Raw genomic sequence first — 22,864 nt, 5'->3', positions numbered from 1 at the left:
GGCCTGATGTGGACCATCACAGTCCCTTAAATTGAATTTCTTGAATCATTTATGTTGATTTGCAGAAAGTGTGTAATGTTCATTACTAGTCATGATCTTCTGCCTGATTTCTTGATGCCATGAATGAATGTGATGTGCAAAAGACTCTGCCGACTCTGACGGCATATGGGACAGTGACATAGGGACAAGATCAATAGGTTTCCTAGGTTTATAACCAGTAACAACTTCACAAGGACTTTGACCCGTGGACCTATCGAAAGACTATTAAACGCAGACTCAGCTATAGGTAGTACGGTGTCCCATGTTCTGGTGTGCTCTATATCCCTCCTAGGGGGAGACTCATTCGGTAGATCGTTACGAAAGACATCGTGGAACTCATCCACTACCGAAATGGCCTCAATGGGTAACTCTACACTAGCCTCTGATGCACCCTCTCTAGCCATAAGGCCATGCATGTTGTACCACTCAAAATAGTAGTCTTGATGTCCCTCATGGGGTGGGTGCACGGGTGCATGCCCATGACTGATTCCTTAGCCAACTCCATTCATTGGTCTATCCTCCTGGCCACCTGCTTGAGATTGAACATCTACTCTAATGGTGAGGTTTGTCCTGGCGGATGCCTTTAATTAGGTAATGCGCACATCAAGTTGTTCAAAGCATTAGTCCATATCCAAGCGCTTACCCAAAGACTCAATCTACTGGGACAGTTTATTTAGTGACTCTTGCAATCGTTCCATGTTTAGTGTAAGGTGCAAACCAACCACGACCCGTATGTGGGGGCATACAACTGCTAACTCCACCTAAGGACTTTCTATGATGACTATATGCAACTAAATGAGACTAAATGATCCTATGAGACTCTATATGAGGGAAACTACGCAATGTTACTACAATCCAGTAATATAGTTGTCGAAAAAAAGGACTAACAGAAAGTTACAGCAATGTGAATTGCTAACTCCCTGCTAATAGAAATTTCAGCAACTAATATCAGGGACTACAGTCTTCTAAATAGCTATATGTGATGAAACTGGATGTATGACGGACTTACACAAACCAACCCTAAACATGTAATGCATTCCCGTACAAGAACCCTAAGCTCTAATACCAAATTTGATGCAAGACATGAAATTCAAATATGATGTGCGAGATTTCAGGCTTAAGATCACGTTAGTTCAAAAACAATTACACAAATTCCATATCCCACATGAAAGTCCAAACATTCAATTAAGGGGAATCTATGCGGGTCCATGCCTACACATGTTAGGGTTGGATCAATAAAAATTATGAACCAAACGATACTCAAAGATAAGAAATAATCATCCATACATGCACAGTAATCAGTCCCTAATCCAAGGGATTCATTAATTTCAACTCAAGGAACCTTACGGTGAAGAAAGGGGCAAATTAATTAAGGGTAATGCAATCTAGGATTAGGGTTTATGAAAATAGGTATAAAAAGGGAAAAATAAGAGAAAACCTGAATCGGGAGACAATTCCCGCGGGCGGACAGCGGGCCAGGGTCTGGCGCACGTGCGCACTAGCCTGGCTGCACGTGCGAGCAGGTCCCACACCCGAAAATCGATTCCTTGGCCTTGGTTGGCTAGGGGTGGGCTCCAAACCCCCAAAGTTTCAGGACGATCCGAGCTACGGGCTGTGCGCAGTGCTCCGCAGAAGTTTCAACCCTCCTGCAGGGCCAGATTCTGGAAACTAGTTGTAGGGAGAGGATCCGCTACAAAAATGATAGATTCGAGGTGAGGACGGTTGTAGAAGGTAAGATATATAGATGGAGGAGGGTAAGGATGGATGAGGATAGATGTGGCTTCGCACCACGGTAGTTAGCCCTTCAAAAAGGGAGGGCTTCGCACCCACTTGAATTTTTTCACAACTCAGAAACTCAGAGTAGAAAAACTTGTAGGAATTTTTATTAAACTTCAATGAATCAAAAGAACTACAAGGGGTGCCTATTTATAAGAAAAACCTATACCTCAAAACTCGCGTCATGTGCGCAACCTATTACTTAGCGATGAAGTAAACCAAAATAAAAATTAATCAAAGAAATCTAAAGCATTCATGATATTCTAAATAACATAAATAATCAAAGCCTAAAATATGAAATCAATCCGACTAGTGGGCCCCAATCATGAGATCCCATGATGGGCTTTACTTGATTATCGGGCTCACTCTCTTGAACCAAAACTCCGTCTTCTAACTAGAAGGTCCTCCCTGGACGTCGTCATTGATCCAGATCGATGGTGGGGGTCCTCTTCCGTGTGTACAGCGTAGGGAGGGGTGGGCGCGTGAGATGTCCCCATCACCTTTACGGGCATATCGTAATGGATACGGAACACCTTGGATCTAGTGATTCTTCTTTTGCTTTTAAATGTATTGCTTGTGTTTTCATACATGTCTTCTTATGTTTATAAATTATATGAATATACTTTGAATATACTTGCATCAGTTCAATAGGAAAGCGAATATATTAGGACCCCATACAAAGGAAACCCCTATTATGTGCACTTTTTTTTGTAATGTATTGATTTCTAAGTGTATATTGAAATCTTTTTCAACAATCCCTGGAGTTTCATTGAAAAAATCAACCAATTTCCCAATGTTCCCATGTTTCCCAACAACAACGATTTATTACGCAATACAACTGATATATCCCATGCGATAACTGTTGAGGGTCAAATATTGCATATTAGACCCCAGTTATCACATGGTTTTACGAACATGATAATGTTTAACGTTTTATTTTAATCATGTTTTTGTTGCAAGGTGAATTTAGGAGCTTGGACTGAAAAGAGTGCTAAAAGCCTAGATTTGATGCTCAAGAATCACCAAGGTAAGGGATGGATCTTAGAGGACCGAGATCGAAGAATTCACATGCCAAAGATCCGAGAAAACTCAGTGATTGAAGTTAAAGAGGCCTGAAATTCATCCTGAATTCAAGATCACAGGGTTCCCACCATCCGTTTGGCTTGAAACTTTATATCTAGCCTGAGGACCATAAAGTAACCCTACATATAAAATTTAAGCCATTGGATCTTTGTGGAAGTGGCCCAATGGACAGATCAGCCACTAAATCATTGATTTGGGGCCCACCTGATCTTTGGATATGCTTCAATTTTGGTCTCAACCCCTTAAATTAGATGAGAAAATGATTGGACGGTGTGGATGTCTTCAGAACACTACCATGGACACTATAATATACATGTCCTACCCCTAATCACTCCAGAAAACTACCTTGTATTCATCCATTTACAAAACTGATAGTACTATCACCCAGATACATGACTAGAATACCAACCATCAAGTCTTCCTATTTTTAGCATGTCATTTGACCCTTCGTTGCATTTGGATCTCCCAAACGGGACATCAGAATATTATGATAATCCAGTCATCTTGAAGATCTTAGGTTATATGTCCAAACCACCGGGTAATGTTTCAACCAAACATGTGTAACCTCAGTCCTGAAGCACGAAGTTTGTTAGCCATTTAAAAGAACATCTTGGACATCCTTGGGAGATCGGGACCCAAACTAGACCGATGGAAAGAGCATGAAAAACGGGGGATACCCGCCAAATTTCAGGGAATTTGGACAGTGCACTCTAATATAACAAATGTCGGAAGATGATTGGAAAATGAATGGCAAATTTGTAATTAAAGGATGTCAAGTGAATACGTAAGGGTGAAAGTTGTTTTAATGGTGAATACATTTCATGCATTGGTGGACCGTGTGCGGCCCACCTAAAGATCGGATCTACTTCAGATTTGGGACTATGGGTTAGCACAGCGTGCTAAAGGCGGTGAAGGAAGTGGATCCCCCAGAAGATCACCACAAGTGGGGCCCACCTATGTCAAACAACAAGCGGAAGCCGCGTGTAGCAACACAACAGGTGACGTAACAAGTTCAGCAAGGGGTTTCGCCCCATCTCCCTACGCCATGTGTGGCCCACCAAAGACTTGGAGTTTTCTCATCTTTCGGTCCATGGCCTAACATTACCCTACAGAGCCAATGAACGGAGCGGATTTCCCACCAAACATCAAGTTGGACCCCACCTATTGCTCCAACTATTTATAAAAACCAAAATTCACATGCACGGAGAGTGTTTCACGGATGTTTTAGCGATGAGTTTCACTCACACGTTTTTGCAGCGTGTGGCCCAATAAAGGCTCAAATCTGTTTCTAATTTGGGGTCGTGGCCCAACATAACCTAGAAAAATGGATAGATGGTTCATATCTTCTCATAGCTGTCATAGTGGGTCACCACACGATTCTGAATGCTGCTGCGCAAGGAAACAAGGACCTGCATAAGGGGGTACTTCCATCTCTCTTATTGCGAAACAGAGTCAGCTACGTAAACGCAAATCGACCTGCTGCCGCACGTCTATAAAGGGAGAGAGAGAGAGAGAGAGAGAGAGAGAGAGAGAGAGAGAGAGAGAGAGGGCCGACCATTCATTCTTCTAGACGAGAACGGATCCAGGCAGACGTGGAGAGCATCAGAGTGTGGCCGGCATCAAGTTCTTTTTCCTCCTTTGGTTTTTCTTTCCTTCAATGTTCTTAAGAGACTTTAGTTAATCATGATTATGATAGGCTAAATCTCTTAGCTAGGGCTAAGAGGTGAAGCTTGTAGCATAATTAGGATGCTTTCTTTGTTTTGATTCATATTTTATTGAACTCTCTTGGATTCTAGTTTGATTATGAAGGAATATTTTTACTTTTTAATGGTTTGTTGTGACTCAAATTACAATAGATCTGCGATAGCTTGAGATATCTTCTTTTCCTGTATTGAGATTATGAAATTAGGCAATCCCATTGTTCACCATCGTCTCATGGGCATGGTTGGGTGATGGAATCCTCCTAATCTTCTCAATTCTCTTATGATTGGTTATGAGTTTGGTAAATTGCCATTGTTTGCCTTGTATCCTGGGCATGGTTTGGTGATGGAATCACTTCCAAATCTTTACCACTCTCATCTATCGATGATTAGATCCGTGAGAAGTTCAGAGATCTGACAAACCTCTTCTTACCAATTGGATAGGATAGGACTCTGATTCCAGTTGTGTCCTTGAATCATGCAAGGTAGCTTCCCAATTGCTATAAGTGGATCCTTGGCACCCTAGTTCCCACCTTTATTTTTATTAGTTTTTAGTTCAGTAATTCACCATTATTCTATCAAATTTTCCTGATTTAGATTACATCTTCTTCTAGGTCTAGTTCTAGTTACTTTCAGATTGCGTACAAGGTTCAGTCCCTGTGGATTCGACCTCGGTCTTACCAAGATTATTACTACATCACAACCCTATACTTGGGGTGCGAACAATAACTGATATGTATTCATATCCCAAGGGTGCGATGCGACATGTTACGCGATAATGATATTTAAAATATTGGTTACAACCATCGTTACTGTTATGGAACACCTTAACCTCTGCTTTGTCTTTGTAAGTCGGTGTTTGTTCCTCGTTCTTTTTAAGAGGCGCTTAGTCACGATGGATGAAGGAATGCTATGGAAGAAGAGATGGCAACCCTTCATCCCAATTGAACTTGAATGTTAACTGTGTTACTTGTTGGAAAATGTGCAGTTAGATATAGATAGGTTTATAGGGGCGAACACAACCCTAATGGCTCAATGGAGTGGTTAAAGGTTTGGTTGGTTGCTAAAGGGTAATTCACTAATCCTTGCAATTGACTAGTCTGAGACATTCTCTCTTACAACGAAGCACAATTTTTTATGTGTAATTATTTCAATTGTTGCGAATATGGACAGGCATTTGTGCCAACTTGATGTGAAGAATGCCTTTCTTCATGAAGACCTTGTCGAGGAAATGTATATGGAGCAGCCACCAGGCTTTGTTGCTCATGGGGAGTCAAATAAGGTACGTCATCTCAAGAAGTTAATTTGTGGTTTAAAACAATCTCTAAGAGCTTGTTTTGACTAGTTCAGTAAAGTGGTGTGTGAATATAGCATGACGCAGAGTCAAGTTGATCCCTTTGCTTTCATGGAGCACAATCAAGAAGGCATTGTTGTACTAGTAGTGTATTTGGATAATATCATTGTCACAATTAGTGATGGTGTAGGCATTAAAAAGTTAAAGGCATTTCTTTATAAGCATTTCTATACGATAGACTTGGGTCGAATTTGGTTTTCTTAGGTATTGAAGTGGCTAGATCCAAGGTGGAATTTAATTTGTAGCAATAAAGTGTGATGGACTTACTAGTTGAGACTGGTCTTTTGGGTGTCAAGATGGTTGAAACACTTATGGATCTCAATTTAAAGCTGAATGGGGATTAAGAGACTTGATTGATGATCTTGGAAGATACCATCATCTTGTCGGCAAAATGAAATTTGTTTAACAATCACTCAACCAAATATCACCTTTCCTGTGAGTGTAGCTAGTTAGTTTATGTAGGCTCCTCGTGTTCCTCATATGGAAGGTGTGCTGCATATTCTTAGATATCTTACAAGTGCTCCTAGTCATGGGATTCTTTACAACAACACTGACCATCTCATAATTGAGGGATATTCTGGTGCAGATTGGGCTAGTTCTCCTTCCAACAAGCGGTCCTAATACGGTTTGGTGTACCTTCGTTGGAGGTTACTTATTTATTTGGTGTACTAAGAAGCAGTGTGGTAGCACTTTTGAGTGCCAAAGTAGAGTACAAGGCAATGACACATACCACTTTTGAACTTGTGTGGTTAAAGTCATTGATGAATGAGTTGGGATTTAAAGTTGAGGGTCTAATCAAGCTTCATTGCAACAATCAAGCTGCTTCTCACAGTGCTAGCAATCTGTTTATCGTGAGAGAACAAAGCACATAGACGTCGAGTGTCACTTTGTTAGAGAAAAAGTTGCTAGCAAAGAGAATTGTATTCCATTTGTGAAGTCTCAGGATCAGTCAGCAGATATATTCACTGAAGCTCTTAGAAGAGCTCATTTATATCGTATCTTCAACAAGCTAGGTAAAAATGATATCAATACTCCAGCTTGAGGGGGAGTGTTGGATTGTGATGGATGGTAATGATTGTATGTGGCCCACTTCGTATGTAGATGACGGTAGGAAGTTTATAAGTTGTCCAAACGTGTCTTTCGGTCAAAGATTTTAGTCTTTGTGAGTTATTGTTTAGATTAGTGCTATGCGCCTTAGTGCCTAATATATTAAAGTGGGAGGAGGGGGCATGTGACCTCTTTGAGCTCTCTCTCTCTCTCTCTCTCTCTCTCTCTCTCTCTCTCTCCTCTCATCTTATCTTATTTTCTCAAAGAAGAACATTGATACTTAAATTGCATACCAAATACTCTATCTTGGTTCTACTAATTGTTAAATCTCTAAATTCTAGATCCTTCCTCTAAACCTCCAATTTAGCATTCACCCACTCTCTAGTCTTGAGGAGCGCCACCACATCATCCATAAACAACATACACCTCATGAAGATTAGAAACCTTGAGTGATTCAGTAGGAATTTATTTTACTCCTTCAGCACATGGAATGAACCTTTGCTGAAAAACAATAGCAGGAACACCTCAAGGCTTTAAAAAAGCAACACAAATTACAATATTTTGTAAAAATCCAGATCCTCTACATAGTTATAGATTTTGGAAGAGAGAGGCCTCTTAATCCACTAGGAGTCTAACACTTTCTCTACACAACTTGGAATCCAGGTTTTGAATCCAATAATCAGTGAAAACAAGGAAACTAATTAAGAAACTAAACAAATAACAAACTCCTAGAACTTGCTACCCAAGGAAAGAGTGAGAACTTGCAGTTAAGTGCAGTGTGGGTCCCACAATGGTAGGACCGATCAGGTGGCCACTGGCCTTTAGACAATCATGACCAGTCTTCCAGGGTCAAAGGTGACAACCCACATGCGATTTCATCCAGAAACACATCAGTGGACCACGGACCAGTCCACAATCATAGTAGCATGGTTGCGGACACAGTCCACCCATCCACACAATTATCGTTTTGGATTTCCTCATAATCTGCTCGGCCAATTAGTCGGGCCCATGGCCCACTCAAGTGCTTGAGTTAAGTGGGGCCCATGCCATGCATGGTCACAACGAGGCCAATCTCATCCCTTCTTATAGTCTCCTCCACACACAGACCGAGAGCTAGGGTTTGCATGTTGGAAACCCATTTCAAAGAGCCTGTCTAACATAGTTCATTATATGGGAAAACATGAGGTGAATGGAATTCAATGAATAAGCCTAACTGTTTGCTTTTTATGGAAAAACGTACAAAACAAGAAAAAAGAACAAGCTCAACCCATATAATTATGATGACAAGACATACCTAGACGTGGCCACTATATTAGTACCGAATAGTTTAATACCAACCTAAGGATACGAAGCATTCACTTCCAAATATTGGATAATATCATACATTTTCCTAATAGCTATCTGTTTGCATAACATCTCATGTTTTATTGTTGGTTGCAAGCTAAATTACAGCTTCTACTCTCTAAAGTACATTTTTTTCCTCATAAATTGCACTTCACTAACTGTGCTCATGGATACATGTAGAAAAGAAACAAAAGAAAAGAGCTCTTCCTGAAGAACCTACTCATAGTATAGCAGTGTATGATAGCTTTCTAAAGAAAATACAAACTCATCATGCTTTAAAATTACTTTGCGAGCCCCAATTAGTTGGGATAATGCTTAGATGATGATGGTATTTTATCAGTACTAATATTACTGTAGCAGTTTCACATGGTTTATTTTTGAGAATTTCAAGTACTTAAGAACCATGCAGGGAAACTGAAAATTACCTTCTTGGCTCTTTTAATTGCAACGACCTGACCGTCTTGCAACTGAGCCCTGTAGACAGTCCCGAAACCTCCTTCACCTATCTTTAGTGCTGGGGAGAAGTTGCGGGTAGCTTTGTTAATCTGACTCATATTGAGATGTATCGATCCAACTCTATTCAACTGTGGAGATGATGAAAACCGAGATGGACTAGGAGGTACTCGAAGTGGACTTGGCGGAACTCTTTCAGAAACAGAACTTACTTCCACAGAGGAAACTGAATCCACTGCTTCAACAAACTTCTTCAGTTAGAAACACTCCAGCTCTAGATCTGGATGGCAGTTTATCATTTACATCATGATGCATGAATAGAATCGATAAGGCACTTGAAAACAGAAAAGATTGATAATGTTCATTAAATCATGCTTCTCGAGATAATCTACACAGACCCCCTATTTTCATATCATTTTAAGTACTGTTGTGACTCATGTCGAGTAGCCTGTTGGTTACCATTTGGTGCGTACTTTGTGGGTTCTTTCATAACTCTATTAATAGTTTAAAAAAGAAGTACAAGGTTGTGAGCTGATGCAATTGGTTATACTCGGGGTCCATGGTCTGGTGATCCATACCATTTATATTGTACCTGACCATAGATAGGGGTGCCCCAGTGAAAGATACTGACCCTTTGATCTTTGGCCCTTCCAGTTGAAAGTGGACCATTGCTGTATTTTCTTTTCCCTGTATTCTATTTACAGGCAACCTTCTGAAGGAATAAGATCTTTCAATCATATAAATTTTGGGCCATCCAGTCTATGGTAGAGCCTGCAGAATCAACAATGTGATTACTGAACCCTGGGCATCTCATGTACAGAACCGGGAGCATCAGAAATGTCAATATGTTGAGGCTCCAGACACTGTAATTCCTCATCAAAGAAGATGAATAAGATCCTACTTGTGACGATTGTTGAATGAATAACAATTCCTTTCAGCATGTCAAGAACTTGCACTTAGAAGAGGATGAAATAAGCATTAAAAAGTATAGTTTTCAGTATTAGTGAAAAAGTAGTAGCGCAGAACCATCTCCTGCAATGCACTATACATATCTTGTAAACTATTCAAATTAGTGTACAATTACGAATATCACACACGCACGCAGGCGCGTGCACACAGGTTATAAGAAGGAACACCCCTTTCGCAAATCTATGAAGCCATTTTACTCAAATCTTCCTTTCTTCTCTTCCTAACTTACTTTCCTTACCTATATGCCCCATTCTCTTCTTCATCATGGGGTCAGATATTCCTCATGCTAGCGAATTTTGAAAGACATGGAAGCGTAATGGTTTTGAACAACTCAAATTTTAATTCCACTAAGGATCTCCATGTCAATGCAATCAAATTCTCCAAGATCTCACTCTCTTACTTCCTACCCCCGGTTGGGGTAGGATCTATTGATAAAGAGGTAGGGTTTCAGAGGGATGCACTAGTTATGGTGCTTCTCACCCTTATATAATCAAAAGTCTGTAATGTTGCCTATCCATATACCCAAATTCCCACATTTATCAAAATCCTACATTACCATTGGCATTTATCCTTGGCCATAAATCTCATGCAACCCGATACACATCGTCCAATAAAACCATTTTTAATGGTGAAAACAAAAAATCAACGGTTAAAAACCTTCAATAAAACATCTAAAACTTTTTAAGAGTAGGGCCCAACTAAAAACACATCTTGATGAATGGTCTGATAACTAAGATCTAAGCCACCAAAGTGCTCTTGGGTGAACTAGTGATCTCAAGTTGGAACATATGGACCTCAACCACATACTTAATGGATATGCCCAACCAAACCTATGTGTTAATTACATTTGTAACCTCGCAAGGTGAGTCAAAGCGCACAACACTAGGACCTTTAAATCCCCATACGTCCATAGGTCTAGGATTAGTCAAAGCTAGTACATAATCAAGTCGATCTGATTCGGACATGATGGGCCTCCTGGATTAGAGACGATATAATCCTCCAATGCAAGTGTCAAGTCAGGCCTAAACAAAAGAACCTGAAAGCATAGTGAAAACGCACTCCTCTAATCATAAAACGATAACTCTCGTTACTAATGAGATAGAATTTCTAAGGGAGTGTTTGCTTGCTACTAAGGACAAGGTGGCCAAGGTCACGGCAAAATGTTAGGAGAAGGGTTCTGGACCCATTTGCAAGCAAAGAAACCACTATAATAACACATGTTGGAAACTACATGGCCGACCTCTCCAAAAACATACTGCCGACAATGCTGAATTCTTGACTAATCCTACCTCGATTGAAGGCAATTCCTTTGGTGATTTTGTTCAACTCTCTTGAAGTGAGCATGAATCTCTGGCTTAAAACATGGCCACTCTTCAGGTTAATAATGGTTCTGACGATTCTTCCAGTACTATTCCGATACACATACAGGTACCTCTACTCTTCATGCCTCCTTTCATGTTATTCATTGGGTAATTAACATAGGAGGTGCTGATGATATGACTAGTATGTTGAGATCTTTTTTTTTTTTTCTTACCAACACATCTCTTGGCATCGTAAAAGTACATGATGGAACATTCTACATTGTCACTGGAAAAGAGGTTGGCCCTATTTCTTCAAACCTTTTTTTTTTTTTCCTCTGTCCTACTTGTACCTATGTTATCAATTAATTTACTGTCTATTAATAGTCTCACAAAAAACATTTCATTATTCCATAATGTTCTTTCATGATCATTGTGTCTTTCAAAACTTGAAGATGAAGAAGGTGATTGGTGGAGGTACGTGAGGAGTGTGGGATGTACCTTTGCAATAAGAATTTCAGTAGCCACCATGCTTTCTGTTTAAGTGTGAACAAGGAACATATTCATATGTGAAATTGTTGTTTTGGCCACCCTTCTAGTAGATTTTTAAAATAACCACTTCCTATTTTTATCAATCCTATTTCTCTTGATTTATTTAAGTATGAAACTTGTGAATTGTTTAAACGTCATTGCAATGCTCCTTCTTCCAATAATAAAAGTACTAATAGACGATGTCGTGTTTTCCTTGGTTCATTCTATCTCATTTATAAATGACTCATCTCGCATGACTAAGATATACTTGATGAAGCACACAAATGAGGTCTTTCACCATTTCAAAATTTTTCACAAATGTTTTGAATTAGTTTTGATAACAACGAGGGAGAGTAATTGGTTGAACTCCAATCTTATTTGTAAGAAAATGGGATTGAGCACCAAACGGCCGATGTAAGGGGTTGGCCGTTGAACCGTTACGTTACAGCCTTGCATCGATTGATTTTTTTTAAATAGAAAAAATATGATTTTTTTTTTTTCAAAAAATAAAAAAGAGGATTCCAAATATGCATTCTTTTTCTGGTTTTGAACATGTTTATGACGGTGTAACGGGCCACAGTTTGGTATGGAACTTGTCTCGAGTTGCCTAGTGATTTTATTCACATAAGAGGGTTAGATTGACTTCAAAACTCCAATATTTAATCTTCTAAATATCTAATATGAATGATTCAATATAAACTCTGATTTAGGATCCACACGAATGCCCCCAAAACAGCCTAAAATTCATGCAATCTGTGAAACTCATCCCACTAATGCATATATCCCAAACCAATTAACACCCTTTCCCTCAAGAAATTTGAGGAAAAAATAAAAAATTAAATTTGGATGAATAATGTAGAGCCAAATTGTGACCATTGGAATACCCCCAAAAATGGCCCAAACTTTATGCAATCTATGGAACTCATCCCACTAATGCATATCCTCAACCATTTGACACCATTTCCCTTAAGAAATTTGAGAAAAAATTAAAATTAAATTTGGATGAATAGTCTTGCCAATTTTGGACCACTCAAACGCCCCCGAAATGGGCTAAAATTCATGAAATCCGTGAGATTTATCTCACTAATGCATATCCCTTAAGCATTTGACATCATTCCCTCAAGAAATTTAAGGAAAAAAATGATTCAACCCTAAAATGACCCAAATAGACAAAAATTACCCCGAAAGTAGAAAAGAGATGAGAAACATTGATTTAGTGCATGCATGTGTAGATATAAAGTCCATACATGTATTTGAATAATCTACACTCAAAATATTTTACATTTTTTTTTAATTGCTAGAAACTATATAAAACCAACAAAAATAATAAAAAATCGAAAAATATACAAACATGTCCAAATCAAACACAAATCTAGCAAGATTTGGTCCATTTGGTAATAAAATGTTGAATCAATATATTTGCAACAACAACAACAACAAAAAAAAAAAAAAAAAAAAAACCCTTTTTTTTCCCTCCAAATTCAGCCTTGGAATTTTTATTCTTCGAAAATGGCTAAAATCTTGTGTTTTAATCTTCAAAGATTGCACAAATCTATTCGAAAATGGGTTAAAAATAGTCCCAATCAGCAAAAATGTGAAAGGCAGAGGACACAACCCCCAAAAGGAGACTTATATACATGTAAAGGCCGTAGGCAGTTATGTGACATTATAACTGCTGTTACAGGACTATTATGGTCCAAATTTTCTAGCATGGGCCATTACGACCCTGAAACATGTAAGAGTGTATGCTGTTTCCATTACATAACTGTTTTTTTTTTTTTAATACCTTGCATTAAACATCATTTTCGTACTCATCACAATAAAATGGGGCAGCAGAAAAGAAACAATCAGTATCTTCTTGAAGTCACCCAAGCTCTCCTGGCCAAAATGCAAATTCCTAAATCCTTCTAGCTGAGTTTGTTCTTACAACATGCTAATTTATAAACTGGTTAAGAACATTCATTATTGTTCACGTGCAATTTTGCAAATGAGTGAAATGAGCTCATACACATTAAGTGGAGCCTTAGTGCCTATCAAGGATAACTCCGGATGCTCTGTGTCTAAAGTGGCCATCTACACCAGTTTTGCATCTACCCCCTTCAGCTATTGCCCAAGTGTTGGGCTCTTAGCCTCTTTTATAACAAGCGTTAGTTTGCATGTTTTCCAAGATTCCATGGAATTGAGCTCCTCTCATCCAATGGGAGGCTAACACGTGTCCATAGCCATGTAACAAACTTTTGGAGGGAAATCAAGATCTCTAGGGACTATAAATTCCTCTTAGTGCATCATTTGCAAGGATTCTTCAACTTTTCAACTTCTTCTGCCTCTTGGGACTTTAGACACCAATATTCATTTCCCAGTTGTGGTGAGCCTCGCTAGTTTCAACACTTCCACTCCCATTGGGAAGGCTCTGCACCAGGCGCATACCTCCCATTGAAAGCTTAAGCGCTAGGCTCTAGACTTCCTAAGGGATTAGATCCAAGATCTCTAGGGACTATAAATTCCTCTTAGTGCATCATTTGCAAGGACTCTTTGACTTTTCAACTTCCTTTGCCTCTTGGGACTTTCGACACCAATGTTCATCTCCCAGTTGTGGTGAGCCTTGCTAGTTTCAGTGATTCCACTCCTACTAGAAAGGCTCTACACCAGGCATAGACCTCCCATTGAAAGCCCAAGCATTAGGCTCTAGATTTCCTAGGGACAGGATCTGTGTTCAGGCGCTAAACACCACTCCCTCAGCCATTGTTCAAGAACTACAAGCATTATGACATGAGATTAGTCTCCCTCAATTTGACTCCCTACACCAGGTCATCCCTTTAAGGGCCAGACTCTAACAACCCTGTCACTAGATGGCAGATGCTAACATACAATTTGATGCATTCTTTCCTTATCTCTGGTATATGTGACCTCTGGAGAAGTTGGAATGATCATGCTTGTGTATGCGTCAAGGGTACATGGCCATTTGAAGCCGATGCCTCTCATGAAACATGATACACATCATTTGCTAGTACCCTAATGCCCACATGGCTATACAAAACACCACTCCCTTTGTTGAGATATATATGTAACTTTATCTTTATTTGAGTGCATATGTATGTCTTTTGTATGCTCTACTAGAGCACCTTATGTACATATATATGAATAATATGAGGGTTGTGTGTAGAGACAACACAACCATTCCAAACACTTTGTGTCTTTGATTATCATTATCGCATGACATGGATTTACCTTATGAAATTCAAACATGAAGTTTTTGAGATGTTCTAGGGCTTTTACAATGAAGTTGCTAGTCAATTTCAATGCCTCATTATAGTTCTTCATTTTGACAATGGGGGTGAATATATGCTGAAAGTTTTCTTGACTTTTTTACAGGATCATGGTATTTTATCTTAGACTTCTTGCCCAAGGACCCCTCAACAAAATGGTGTTGTCGAAAGGAAGAATCATCTTCTCGAAGTTACATGTGCACTTCTCTTTAGTATGAATGTTCCAAATTTTTTTTGGATGATGCTTTACTTACAGTTGTCTTTCTTATTAATCGCATTCCATCTAGGGTTTTACACAATAAGTTTTCCTTAGAACTTTTACATCCTCATGATAAAGCCTTTCCCTTGCCTCCTAGAGTTTTTGGTTGTACTTGTTTTATTCATAAACTTGATGACAATAATGACAAGTTAAGTCATTGGTCTAGAAAACTAGTTTTTCTGGGATATTCACGATCCCAAAAGGGGTATAAATGTTATAACTCCTTGATTCGCAAGAAGTATGTGTCAATGGATGTCACCATCTTTGAGGATGTTCCCTACTTCTCTCACCTGAAGGGTGTTCACTACACAATCGTCTTACCAATCAGGGGGAGATTTTGTTATATCCATGTATACCTCTTCCAGTTCCCTCTCTTGATGAAGACTCACATCCTTTTGAACCTCTCAAGCCATTATGTGTGTACCAACGACGGAAGAAATCCCCCACCAATCAGCCTTTCATCATTCAATCCACTTCTGATGGAGATCCAAGTACTATCCTTTCATTTTTTTATGATCTCCTAATCACTGTAAGCAAACCTGGCCTATCATGTACTTGCCATCCTATCCATCATAACGTTTCCTTTCAGTGCTTATCTCCTACTTTCAAGTCCTTTGCTACTTCGGTCTCCTCTTCATCTATTCCTCGCACTCTTAAGGAGGCCCACAATAGTTCTAATGGGAAGCAAGCTATTTTGGAAGAAATGTAGGCTCTCGAACAGAATGATACATGGAAGCTAGTTCCTTTACATAAGGATGAGCAAACAGTTGGGTGTCGTTGGGTTTATACTATTAAGTACCTTACGGATGGATTAATTGATCAATATAAGGCTCGATTAGTCCCAAGGGCTACACTCAAACTTATGGTGTGGACCAATGTTTTAAGTATCGATTATAACAACCGATATATCCCACGATATATCTTGTATCCTACCTGTGCGATACAAAACACACAAGTAGTGAGATATATCCCACATGTTCAATTCGGTGAGCATTTTCGATTTTCAATCCTTTTTTTTTTCTGTAAATCATGTTAAATCAGTGTCAAATTATTACAAATCTATGATTTTTCATATTTTGCATGAAAAATCATGGATTGGGAGCTTTGATTTTGAGATTTGGAGGAGATGGGCCAAGTTGCGGAAAATTGAAAAAAGAATTAAAAAATTTTCAATTTCTCGCAAATTAGTTGCAATCTTTGTGTCTAAACATAAAATCAAACATGTATGTAACCTGATCTAGTGATTCTTCTTTTGCTTTTGAATGTATTGCTTGTGTTTTCACACGTCTTCTTACATTTATAAATTATATGAATAGACTTTGAATATACTTGCATCAATTCAATTAGACAACGCATAGATTAGGACCCCATACAAAGAAAACCTATTATGTGCAATTGTTTATTTGTAATGTTTTGATTTATAAGTGTGTATTGATGTCTTTTTTAACAATCACTGAAGTTTCATTGAAAAATTTGACCAATTTCCCAATGTTTCCAACAACAATGATACATTACACGGTACAACCGATATATCCCATGCAATAACAGATACATATCCATATCTCAAGGGTGCAATACGTAACGTGAATCGATATTTCAAACACTGGTGTGGACTACTTCAAGACATACTCCCCTATGACCAAGCTTAATTCCGTTCGTGTGGTCATCTTGTTAGCTGCGAATCTGTTTTGGCCATTATTCTAGCTGGATGAGAAGAATGCATTTCTTTATGGTAACCTTACTAAGGAAGTATATATGGATTAGCCACCAGGATATTTCCTAACCAGTGGCTTGCATCAGGTTAGTCGTCGCAAGAAGGCTATCTATGGTTTTAAGCAATCACTCCGGGCCTAGTTTCACAAGTTTAACCTCCCATTGTTAGACTTTGCCTTTGTTTCTAGCCATTCGAATCACTCTCTCTTCATCTGTCACCATCTGCAAGTTATCATAGGTAACATACTCAGATCCTATTAGCTCTACATGAGGGAGCAAGGCATCGGTAGGTTCCTCAGAGGCATGAGCAACATAAGCAACCAATTTGGTTGTGCACAGTAGTATACCAGGGGCACTTTTTTTCTAGTGGTTATGATTCTTGTATTGGTTGAGATTATGATACATTAAAGGGCCTAATCGATTGCGACTATAGCTGCATGTGCGTCTGGGCCTATGAGTCTATGACTGGGCTCTAGGTCCAATGTGTGGGCATTATGTGTTATGGGTCTTAGTCTCTTTACATTTTGTTTTTGTTATTTGCTCCTTAGTCTTTCTTTAGTTTTTCCTTCATGTTAAGGGCATACATGCCACTGTACCTTTTCTCCTCTTATTATAAATTAGACAATGCTAGGCATCCCAACCCTCTGCGCTCTCTCTCTCTCTCTCTCTCTCTCTCTCTCAAATTGTCTCATCCTTCTCTGACATGGTATTAGAGCCCAAGTGCTCTTAAGGCTCTTTCCTTCCTCCTCCTCCTCCACCACACCCTCCTCCTTAACCCTATGCGTTCTATTCTTCTAATTTTTCTAAACAATTGGTGTTTTCCTTTCTTCCCTTTGTAATCTACTTTTCTTCTATTTCCTCTTTTCTTCCTTTCCCTTCACCCTTGGGGTTTCCCTTCCTTCCCTTCGTAATCTTCTTTTCCCTTCACCCTTTTTTCTTCTTCTTCATTGTTTTTTTTTTTCTTTCTATTTAAAGAGTCTTTAAGCCTTTTCCTCGTTGACTTGTCGTGATTTGTGAGAGGGGGGTGGCTTGTGGCTCAATTATTATTATTATTATTATTTAGAGTTTTGAATTATGTTTTACTAGATTTGAAGCCCCTTTGATGATCAACCAAAGTTTTTGGAGATTTGATTGATGTGTTGCTGGATTTGAAGCATCTCTGATATGCAGTTGAAGCCCTTGTTGATCATTTTGCTGTCTAGTTGAAGACATTGCTGGAAATTCTTATTCATTTTTCTGAAGGATTTGCTATTTTTTGCTGAATGGTTGGAGGTATTGTTGGATGGATTTTTAAGTGATTTTTTCTCTAAATTTTCAGCATCCAGTTTACAAAAGTAAGAGTTTGTTGGTTATTGTCATTTGGGAAATTTTTTGGGCTTCTTTTATGATCTATTTGTCCAGTTGTAAGGCCATTCCTCTCCACCTTGGTTCTCTCACTATCTTTTGAGGATTATATATGGTCTCTTTGTCGACTTTTGAGGCAATTGATTGTTCATTATGAAAATATTTGCTTACAAATTACCACACATATAAACTTAAGTCTAACAATTACATTCAATGGTCGAAAGCCATTCAGATGTTTATTGGAGGAAAACAAAATTCGGGTTATATAGCTGGTGGTATCACAGAACCTCAACTGTCTGATCCTTCATATGGAGACTGGAAATCCATTAACTTGTCATGTCTCGGCTTTTGAATTCGATGGAACCAGAAGTTAGGATAGCCTGTTTTTTAATCCACTGCTCATGATATTTGGCAGATGCCCATGAACTGTATACAAATTACAATAATATGGCTCAGATTTATAATATTTATCAGGAGATTAGAAATTTGAGCAGGAGAGCGATTAATGTCTGACTATAGTGCCAAAATGCATAGTTTGTAGCAGGAATTATCCTTTCTAGATGATTTTCATTTTGTGTGTTTCACAGATGCAGAGGCATATAAAAGGACCATTGAGAAGAAAAGACTTTTTAGTTATTGGAGGCCTTAATACAGAGTTTGAACCAGTTCGCACTCAGATTCTTGGTGCACCCCCTCTTTACCATCACTTAATAGCATTTATGCACTATTATTAAGTGATGAAAAGCGTCGCACCACTATGTGATTGATTTTGGTTGAAAATTTTGCTATAGTGACAGGTTTTTTTTAAACTTTGATAATACTAATGTTGGTCATGGTAGAAGGTTAGGAAGAGGAAGATGTGATGGTGACCATGGTTGTTGTTGTAGTCGTGGTCGTGGCATTGATTGATTGTGTACTCACTGTGGTAGACAAAGATATACTGTGGATTATTGTTGGGTTCTCATGGTAGACCTCCGGGCCAAGTTGCTAACTCTGCAACATCAGATGGCAAAGATTCTCATACTATTGTTGGGAACACAGTTCGTTAGTCAGCTTCACCTGCAGTTCCATCGGTTGGTGATGTTGTTTATCATTGAAATTCTAAGTATGATGCCTTGTTAAGAGATACCACTAAGAATAAGGCCTCCTCATCCACTTCCTTGACTCGGATAAGTAATACATCCAGTGCTCTTCATACTACCTCCGCTTTAAGCCATTGACTTATTGATGCAAGGGTTACTAATCATATAACAGGTACATCTAGATCTTTTTCTTCATTTACTCCCAATTCCAGTTTAGGACTTGTGAAATTGGCATATGGTACTTTAACTCCTATTGGGGTAAGGGTACTATATCAGTTTCCCTGCCTTTTACCTTGTCATTTATCTTATTGGTGCCTAGCATTATTTCTAATTTGATATCAGTTATTAAGGTAACCAAGGTCTTGAATTGTAGTGTGACCTTTTATCCTAATCATTATGTTTTCCAAGATTTGAAGACAAAGAAGCTGCTTGGTGGACATGAGAAGGATGGTATATACCTTTTCGTTTGAATACTTCAAGTGAGTGTCTCAATGCCTAGAAGGAAGGCCTCTATCTCTAGTATTGTAGGTTTGGTCATCTTTTGAGTCTAGTATTGTGGTCTTGATTACCAACGTCAGTCGAGTCTAGTGATGTTAAAAATTTAAAGGGTGAGGCTTGTGTTTTAGCCAAACACCATAAGTTTGTCTATCCGCTTGCAGCAAGCTATTCCAGTAGAATTTTTTGTTTGGTTCATTGGGTTGTTTGAAGTCCAATGATCATTGTTTCTAATGGATTTAAATATTTTGTCTCATTTATTGATAATGCATATCATATGACATGGATTTATTTAATGAAATTTAGAGATGAGGTTAGTTCTATTTTCAAAGTGTTTAATAGTTGGGGTAAAAATCAATTTAATGTGAGTATTAGTACTCTTTGTACAGATAATGCAAAAGAATTAATTTCTCATACTATGATATCTTATTTACAGGAGCATGGTATTAACTCTCAGAGCACATGGGCATATACCCCACAACAAAATGGTGTGACTGAAAGGAAGAATATACATCTTTTAGAAGTCACTTAGGCTCTTCTTGTTGGAATGCTCGTTCCTAAATCTTTTTAGGAAAATGTTGTTTATTATAGCCTATTATCAGATCAATCATCTTCTCACTAAAATTCTTGTTGGAAAGTCTCTCATTTGGTATTTTTTGGACTTTTATCCTATCTCTGACATTCTCTTGCTTTGCATCTGTAAGTTATGTTTATAAAACTAATCCTCTCATAAAAAAATTTGTCAAATAGAGTTGTTAGATACATTTTCTTGGAATATTCGTCTATACAAAAGGGGTATAAATGTCCTGATCCTCTTACTAAAAAAATGTTATGTTTCTATAGATGTTAAATTTGTGGAAGATGCTCCATACTTTTTTTGATATAAAGGGGGAGACACATTTTATGGTTCTTCCTGTTCTTGTTCTTTAGTCTGATTAGATAGTGTTTGTGTCTTCTCAGCCTGACAATGCTATAAATAAGGTTTCTACTGATTCCACTAAGTAAAACTTAAAGCTATTTAGATGAAGGACTGTTCGCAAACCCATTATTTCTTAGGACACCATGAAGCATACTCCTTTGGCTACAGGTATGATAGTGTTCCTACTTGATTGCCTATTTACAATGATCATTATTTAGAACCCACCTTATATTTACCTCTTGCTGTCAGAAAAATAAAAAGATAGTATACCTCTTATCCTATTCAGAGGTTTGTTTCCTATCATTCATTGCCCCCTTAACATCAGTCATTTATTTCAGCCATTGAGTGTTCTTCCTCCACAATTCTTAAAATCTTAAGGAGGCTCCTATTTTTCCTCCATGGCACTGAGTTATGAAAGAGGATATTGTAGCTCTTAAAAAGAACCATATATAGGAGAAGACTTGGTTACCAGTTGGGAAGAATCCTATAGGTTGTCGTTGGTTATATGTCCTCAAGTACAATCTCGATGGAAGTATAGCTCACCATAAAGCCCTCATTGTAGTTAAAGGTTTTACACAAACCTTTGGTAAGGATTATTTTAAGACCTTCGCTCTTGTCACTAAGATAAACTTTGTATGGTTATTATTTCTCTTGCTGCCAATTTGAATTGGCCCTTGCATTAGTTTGATGTTAAGAATGGTGATCTGACTGAGCAGATATATGTACTTCCTCTTCTTAGATTTGCTCGAAAGGGGGAGGAGAGAAAGATATGTCTTCTAAAGATGGCGGTATATGGGTTGAAGCAAGCTCATCGCATCTAGTTCGAAAAGTTTAGTGAGGCCTCGATTAGTATTGGTTTCACTTGTATCAATTCTCGTAATTTTGTGTTTGTTAAGCAGCATGCGAAGGGGACTACTATTGTGAGGGCATATACGGATGATATTCTTGTTACAAGCGATGATGTTAATGGCATATCAAAGCTGAAATTATATTCGAGCAAGGTACTTGATATTAAAAATTGGGGACCATTAAAGAACTTTCATGGAATTGAAGTCTCTTGGTCCAAGAAGGGCATATTTCTATCTCAACGGAAATATGCTTTGATTTGTTGACTTCAACTGGGAATCTTAGGGCGTGTTTGGGCGTTGGGATTGGAAGGGATTCGGTGGGATGGGATTCAAAAAACATAATTACCCTGTTGCCACGGGATAAGAATAATTCCATGCTTTGTTGGTAATCCGGTGGTACATTGAATGGATATACTAACCATCATTCGAAGTTATTAAGAATAACACACATGTGTTATATCTAGACCGTTCATTTGTTTTGTAACCTCATTTTATGGCATGGGCCTAAAAATGAGGTAGATCCAAAACTTATATTGACCCATTGAAGTTTTCAACGGTAAGTATTCAATCCCCGTTGCTTTCTATGGTGGGGTCCACCTGAGCTTTAGATTGACCTGATTTTTTGGCCCATGCTCTAAAATAATCTCAAAAAATGGGTGGACGGTGTGGATCTAACCTAAACATCATAGTGGGACCTACACAACTTGCTAACATTGGGTGAAATTGGCATCGGACCCAATGCAATTCCGTCGACAGCTTTTCCATCCTCCCCAAACATGGAGTGGAATTGGCACGGGACCAGATGCAATTCCGTCCCACCTAATCCCTTCTAATCCCAGTGCCCAAACACACCCTTAGTGTCAAACCTGTTGAATCTCCATTGAAAGTTAATAAGAAGCTCAAGGCAAATGATGAAGAACTTCTTAATAATCCTCACACGTATCAACGCTTGGTTGGAATATTGATATATTTAATGATTACTCAACCAGGCTTATCTCATGCAGATGTAGTGAGTTTGATTAGTTAGTTCATGCATGCTCTTCATTCTAGTCATCTTGAAGTTGTCTGTTCAATCTTACGCTACATCAAATAGTCCTCAGGGCGTGGTATCCTCTTGGATCGTCATCGTAATATTGATATTGAGGGGTATTCTTATGCAGATTGGGCATGTTCCCTGGATGATCGTTGCTCTACGTTAGGCCATTGTATTATTTTCAACAACGATTTAGTCACTTGGAAGACTAAGAAGTAGATAGCTATAGCACGATCTGGTGCTGAGGCAGAGTATTGTGTTATGGCGAATATAATATGTGAAATTATGTGGTTGAAAAGCTTTGTTTCTAA

The 22,864-nt window shown here is 38.5% G+C and overlaps 1 protein-coding gene across 3 annotated transcripts in view; it reads right to left on the bottom strand.

The window, feature by feature from the left end:
- Positions 1-22,864, bottom strand: part of LOC131258375 (calmodulin-binding receptor-like cytoplasmic kinase 3) — a 46,420-nt gene that overhangs the window by 11,136 nt on the left and 12,420 nt on the right. For 2 of the 3 annotated variants that reach the window (XM_058259658.1, XM_058259660.1), the window contains exon 3: positions 8,769-9,031. The exons of the other annotated variant lie outside the window; for it this stretch is intronic. In XM_058259658.1, coding sequence (XP_058115641.1) covers positions 8,769-9,031 — 263 coding nt within the window. The remainder of the gene's footprint in view (positions 1-8,768; positions 9,032-22,864) is intronic. 3 annotated transcript variants of the gene reach the window in all.

Source organism: Magnolia sinica, chromosome 10 (assembly GCF_029962835.1).
Source record: "Magnolia sinica isolate HGM2019 chromosome 10, MsV1, whole genome shotgun sequence".
NCBI classification, from domain to species: domain Eukaryota; kingdom Viridiplantae; phylum Streptophyta; class Magnoliopsida; order Magnoliales; family Magnoliaceae; genus Magnolia; species Magnolia sinica.
This window is presented reverse-complemented; position numbering and strand designations above follow the sequence as displayed.